The 6,489-nt window shown below is 45.3% G+C and overlaps 1 protein-coding gene across 1 annotated transcript in view; it reads right to left on the bottom strand.

The window, feature by feature from the left end:
- Rtf1 (RTF1 homolog, Paf1/RNA polymerase II complex component) overlaps positions 1-6,489 on the bottom strand; it is a 57,387-nt gene that overhangs the window by 9,517 nt on the left and 41,381 nt on the right. The window contains exons 7-9 of the mRNA XM_021193011.2: positions 5,628-5,763; positions 4,685-4,862; positions 832-914 (exon numbers count right to left, since the gene is read on the bottom strand). Of these exons, the coding sequence (XP_021048670.1) occupies positions 832-914; positions 4,685-4,862; positions 5,628-5,763 (397 nt within the window). The remainder of the gene's footprint in view (positions 1-831; positions 915-4,684; positions 4,863-5,627; positions 5,764-6,489) is intronic.

Below are 6,489 nucleotides of genomic sequence, written 5' to 3'. Positions count from 1 at the left end.
AAGGCCAGCCTGGTCTACAAAGTGAGTTCCAGGACAGCCAGAGCTATATAGGGAAACCCTGCCACGAAAAACAAGCAAGCAGGCCGGGTGTGGTGGCAGATTTCTGAGTTCAAGGCCAGCCTGGTCTACAGAATGAATTCAAGGACAGCCAGGGCTACACAGAGAAACCATGTCTCAAAAAACCAAAAAAACAAAAAACAAAACAAACAAACAAAAAAAACAAGCAAGCAAGCAAGCAAACAAACAAAAAGAAAGCCAACTGTTCTTGTAAAAGGAGCAGCTCACTGAGAGAGTCAGGATCAAAAAGAAGCCAGCCTACTGGTTATCCTCACAGGAAATTCATGCTGGCTCTGGAATAAGGGACCTGATTATTGTCCTTTTATATATCCTAACACACTGTAGCCATGTCCCTTATGGGAGAGAGTAACTCTTTAGATCCAAGCTTATTGTTATGAACATTATATTGGAGGCAATGCCGGCCCAAGAGGCAGTACCTGTCCAAAAAGGAAGATAAAGCTGCCCTAGAGAGACCTCTCAGACCTGCATGGAGGCACAAACCAGCTATCCCAACCCTTGGAAGGCTGAGGCAGGATTATGAGTTTGTGACCAGCTTGGGTTATACAGAAAGACCTTATCTCAAAAAAGACAGGGGGGGGGGGGGGGGGAGACAGCAATGAGAGAGGAAAGATACATCTTAGCCAACTCTAGGTGGCCTAGAGTTCATCACACATATCGGGCTGGCCTTGAACTTGCAGTGATCCTCCTGCTTCCATCACTGGAGCGCTAGGATTACAAGGGTGTGTCACCATGTCTGGCTCAGAAGTGTCTTACCGTAGCTGGAGCCCTTTATTTGTTCTGGTGCCACCCAGCTGGTAAACTTTGGCAGTTTCCACAACCCCCGTGATCTCAGCCACCTAAGAGAGAACAGAGATAGCAGGAAAATCCTCTTGCAAAGCCTTCCACCCTTCCCCTGACTATCTACCCAACACAGAAGAGCTGTGAGAGGAGCCCACAGGAGCCTTTCCCATGGTTAGAATTCAGATGGAGAAGGCCGTAAACCTCCTGTTCAGGGAGAGCAAGGTCCAGGAGAAAAGGTATGGAGGGGCCATTATAGGAAAGCCAAAGGTTAGTTCTTTTGTTGTTGTTGACATGCTATGTTAAGTGAGTAATATTCCTAGCACTCCATCCTAAGAAAGAAAGAAAGAAAGAAAGAAAGAAAGAAAGAAAGAAAGAAAGAAAGAAAGAAAGAAAGAAAGAAGAGAAGAGAAGGAAGGAAGGGGGAGGGAGGAGGGGAGGAAGTAGGGAAGGAAGGAAGGCAGACAGGCAGGCAGGCTAAAACATTTATTTTTGTGAATGTTCACATGCAAGCATATATGTGCCATGGTATGAAGGCCAGAGGACAACTTTTGAGACTCAATTCTCTCGTACTGTGTTAGTTTCAGGGATCAAACTTATTTGTCAGGCTTGGTAGCGTCTCACCTCCACTACCCCACTAAACTAATGTTCTTGCCAAGGCACACTTGACTGGAGCTTAAGGACAACTCTCTACCATGTGGATTTTGGGGATTGTCATAGGTAGGCAAGCCTGGTGACAAGCATACTCCCTATTTCTCTTTTTTTCCTCTTTTCCTCCCTCCCTTCTTCCCTCCCCGACCCCCTTTCTAAATGAGACAGGTTTTTTGTTTTTTGGTTTTTCGAGACAGGGTTTCTCTGTATAGCCCTGGCTGTCCTGGAACTCACTTTGTAGATCAGGCTGGCCTAGAACTCAGAAATCCGCCTGCCTCTGCCTCCCAAGTGCTGGGATTAAAGGCGTGCGCCACCACGCCTGGCTTTATTTATGTTTTCTTAAGAAAAGACTGGGCCAGAAAGATGGCTCAGAAGGCAAAACAGCTAAGTACAAAAGCCTACCTGACAACCCAAGTTGTAGATCTAGAGCCTATATAACAAGCCAGAGGACAGTGGCCTTGAAGCACTTGGGAGGCAGAGGCAGTGGATCTTTGAGACAAACTCGGTCTACAGAGTAAGTTTCAGGACAGCCAGTGCTACACAGAGGAACTGGGTCTCACCCTATCCCACCCCAGAAAAAGAAACCAGATGTAGTGGTGCACATATGTAATTCCAGAACTTCCATGGGGAAACAAAAGCAGGGGCAGAAGAATGACCTAGAAATTCATAAGCCAGCTAGTCTCCTAGAGAAAACAGGGTGGCAGAAAAAAGAGACTACCTCAAAACAAGACAAAAATGCACAACTGGCTTCCTCAGCTGCCCTTAGACCTCTACATACACACACCATGTCACTTACAACAGTAATTAAAAACAAACAAACAAAAAAAGGCAGACTGGCAAGATGGCTGATGCAAGTCGAACCACCTCCTTGGAGTTCACATAACAGTGAAAGGAGAACCAACACCAACAATGTTCTCTGAATTCGATGTGCACACTATGAATATATAACTTGCCCCACATACATCTTAAGCATAGTAATAAAAAATTATTTTAAGGTTTTAAAATTTGTGTGTGTGGGCTGGAGAGATGGCTCAGAGGTTAAGAACACTGGTTGCTCTTTCAGAGGTCCTGAGTTTAATTCCCAGTAACCATATGGTGGCTCACAACCATCTGTAATGAGATCTAGTGCTCTCTTCTGGTGTGTACGCATACATGCCAACAAAACATTATACAGATATAAATAAATCTTAAAAAAAAAATCTTAGTGTGTGCATGTGAGTGGTCAGGCTTGCCTGTGTGTTTATGTTCATACTGAGGTCAGAGGTCAGGTGTCCTCCATCATTTTCTTCCTCATTTTTTAAGATGAGGTCGCTCACGGAACTGGGAGACTGGTGCTCCAGCTGGACTGGCCAATGAGTTCCTGGGATCTGCTTGTCTTTGACCCTCAGCACAGATGTTCTATGTGTGCACAGCCAAACCAAGCCTTTCTCTGGCACTGGGAACCTACACACAAGCCTTCATGCCTGTGGAGAAGCCCTTTACCCACCAAGCCATCTCCTCGGCCTCAGATCCAAGTTCTTGAGCAGAATTTCCTTTTTTGTGTTTTAATGAGACACCGTTCTGAATGCAGCTTAGGTGGCTCATGAGCTGACTGTGTGGCCAAGACTCACTGAGCTTGCTCTGCCTCCATCTCTGACTGTACGTACTGTGCATGTGCTGTACGTGTGGCACCCTGGTCAGGGTCTAGTCACTCCAATGTGAAGAGCTAGGCCAGTCTCATGGCTACCTGTCCTCTCACAAGCAATGAACTACATTAAAACCAGACAACTGAAGACAAGCAAACACAACAATCAACTGGGACCAGCACGGCAAAATCCTTGCACCCGGGAGGCAGAGGCAGGCAGCTTAGCTATCCTGCATTAAAGGCCAGCCTGGTCTACAGAGAGAGTTCCAGGACAGCCAGGGCTACACAGAGAAACCCTCACTTAGGGAGAAAGAAAAACAAAAGTTCAAGATCAGTGTGGACTATGCAGTAAGATCCAGTCTAAAAAAAATAAACCAGACAGGAAAATAAAGCAGCAAGGTTCTAGCCCAAATCAAACCACAGCAGCAGTGCTGAGCACAAGAGCCAGGGCAGAGTTGGTGTCACTCTTTTCTCTTCCTAGGGTCTAGGTGACTAGGGATGTAACACGGCAATTTTTCATACGCTGAAAAATTTCATTCACTCATTTCTCAAACAAATATTATGTAAGATTGACCAGCTATGTCATGAATGTCCCTTCTCACTTTCATGCTGAGAGGGAGAGAGAAGACGATTCTAAATCCAAGCACACCAGTTCTGTGGGCTCCCAAGCACTCTTAGTTGTGAATGACTCTCACTGCTGTATGAGCTGCTCTATAACAAGTCAGCTTCTCTTCTGCTAGTCTGGCTCTTAAGTGTCTCCTAAAGGTCCATGCGCTGAAGTCTTCAAGTTGTTGGCTCTGCAATACTGGAAGGTGGCAGAAACCACCGGGAGGTTTTGTTGGCTTGTCCTGGGTTTTGAGACTCTCATAAAGTGGTCTTGCATTTCTTATGTAGAACAGACTCACCTCAAACTTACAGTTTGCCACTGCAGTACTGGGATTAAAGACATGCGCTACCATGTCCGGGGTCACTGGCTTGCTCTCAAAGGAACTAGGAGCCTCTCTTCCTCTCTCACCCAAAGCCTGGGAGGCCAGCAGTCTGCTCCCTCATGTATCTCACCAGCCCCCTCCTTCAAGGTATTTTTATTTGGCTTTTCAAGACAGGGTTTCTTCTCTGTGTAGCCCTGGCTGTACTGGACCTCTCTCTGTAGACTAGGCTAGCTTCAAACTTAAGAGATCTGCAGCCTTTGCCTCCCAAGTGCTGGGACTAACCCTATAGGGTCATAATAGCACTGAATGGCCTAAAATTTACTCTGCAGACTAGACTGGTTTGTGGCAATTCTCCTGCACCTGTGTCTCAAGTGCTTAGATTGTAGGTGTGTGCCATACATGGTCTTTTCTGTTCCTGAGACAGGGTATCACTCTGTAGCCCAGGCTGGCTTCAAACTCCTTAAGTGCTGGAAGTACAGGCGTGGGCTACTTTTCTAGTTATAAGGGAAGCTGACTAATTCAGTCAAATAGTGGCAGAATAACAGATTTGTTCAGCAGCTCCCACTCCCAGTAGACAATTATTATATTTAAAATATGGAAAATTGTCCAAGGGAAGAATACCAACCCGGTAAACTGGCTTGCTATTGTGGTTTCCAATACCAATCCGTACAAAACATCCTGTGACAGTTTTAGCAAAGAAGGGCATGTGACACCAGCGCTCTAGCTTATGCCGTGATAACCGAACCCGATTCAGTTCCTCAGGTAATGAGACTGGCTGTGATTTTGGAGGGATTTCTTCTTTCCTGTGAGAAACACAGAGCAGTATTCACTGTAAAACCACAAGAGACAGATAGCAAATTCTCAATACTTAACTAAAAAGCATGTGATTAACTTAGCAGATGAAATAAAGGATCATATAAGAGTCTAATCTATATAGAGTATATCTATATATAAAGTCTTCTCTATAGTGTGCACTGCCCCGACTGATGCTCCATCCCAGAAAAGCAGATGCAGACCAGTCTGAGGTGATGCAGACCTGTCTGAGGTGATGTGCTGTCAGTTTATATCTACTAGGCCCAAGGGAAATGGCCAGGGATGCAGCCAGGAGACAGAGGTAGGAGAAATGGATATGCAGAATTAAAGGATATTAAATCAAGCCAAAAATGTGGTCCTTAAACCTATACTAAGCTTTTCTTCCAAGAACCCCCCTTGTGACAGCTAATCTCAGTTGTCAACTTGACATAGCTAGGAAGAGGAATTCAAAACTGGGGGGCGGGGAAGACTGTCTCAATCAGAATGGTCTGTGGGCATTTTCTTGCTGGTGATTGCTGTGGGAGGGCCCAGGCCACTGTGGGCAATGCCATCCCTGGACAAGTAGCCCTGGGTTCAATGAGAAAGCTGGCTGGCCAAGAGGCAGACTGAGCAAGCCAACAAGCAGCATTTTTCCTGTTAGTTTCTGCTTCGGGTTCTTGCCTTGGCTTCCCTTAATGATAGAACCTTTCATTTGAAATAAACAATGAACTTTCACCCCGCTTCTCCTGCCTACTGGATCCAAACAGACAGCTTACTCTTCTTCTTCATCAGATGATGACGTTCGGGATGAGCGGTCTGATTTCTCACTGGACTTGTCATCATCTTCCTCCTCCTCATCATCAGAGTAGACCTCACTGGTTTTCAATGGCTGTTTTTTGGCAAGAAGCTCAGCTAGAACAAAGAGGAAACATTTATCTATGAACTCTCCACAAACACGAAATCGACTCATCTTTGATCTTTGGAAAGAACTGGAACACAGAAAAGGATTCAAGCAGACAGTCTATCTTTTCTAGATTAGTCTGTGATAACCTGAGCCACACGTAGGTAAAATACAGTTAAGCATTCAGGTACCAAGATCAGATCCGATATACATACATACATACATATGACTTAGGTAGAAATGGTTACCAACTGTAGTAAAATTTCCCAACCATTCCCACACACTGGGGAGTGAACCCCGTGACTCTTACATGCTAGGCAAGTGTTCCACCAGTGAGCTATATATTCAGCCCCTGTTCTCTTTATGTATGTGTGTGTGGAGGTCAAAGAATAACATGCAGGAGTCAGGTCTCTCCTTCCATCATGTGAGGTCTAGGAACTGCCTTTACCTGTTGAGCTATCTTGCTAGTTCCCTTGTGGTCTTTAATGTACTTAAGATGTTAGGCAGGAAGGAATGAAGAAAACTCGTAATTATCTTTGTTTTTCTCTTTTTAAACATCTATAATGTGCAGGTGCCCAAGGAGGACAAAAGACATCAGATTCCCTGGAGCTAGAGTTGCAGGTACTTAAGAATCTCCTGACCTGCATGCAACTGAAGTCATGTCTGGGAGAAGAGCAGCGCACTCTCAACTACTGACCCATCCCACCAGCATTGTTTGGCTTCTTCTTCTTCTTCTT

The sequence above is a fragment of the Mus pahari genome, chromosome 3 (assembly GCF_900095145.1).
Source record: "Mus pahari chromosome 3, PAHARI_EIJ_v1.1, whole genome shotgun sequence".
In the NCBI taxonomy this organism is placed as follows: Eukaryota; Metazoa; Chordata; class Mammalia; order Rodentia; family Muridae; genus Mus; species Mus pahari.
Note: the sequence above shows the minus strand (reverse complement) of the source record. Positions and strands in the feature narration are given on the sequence as shown.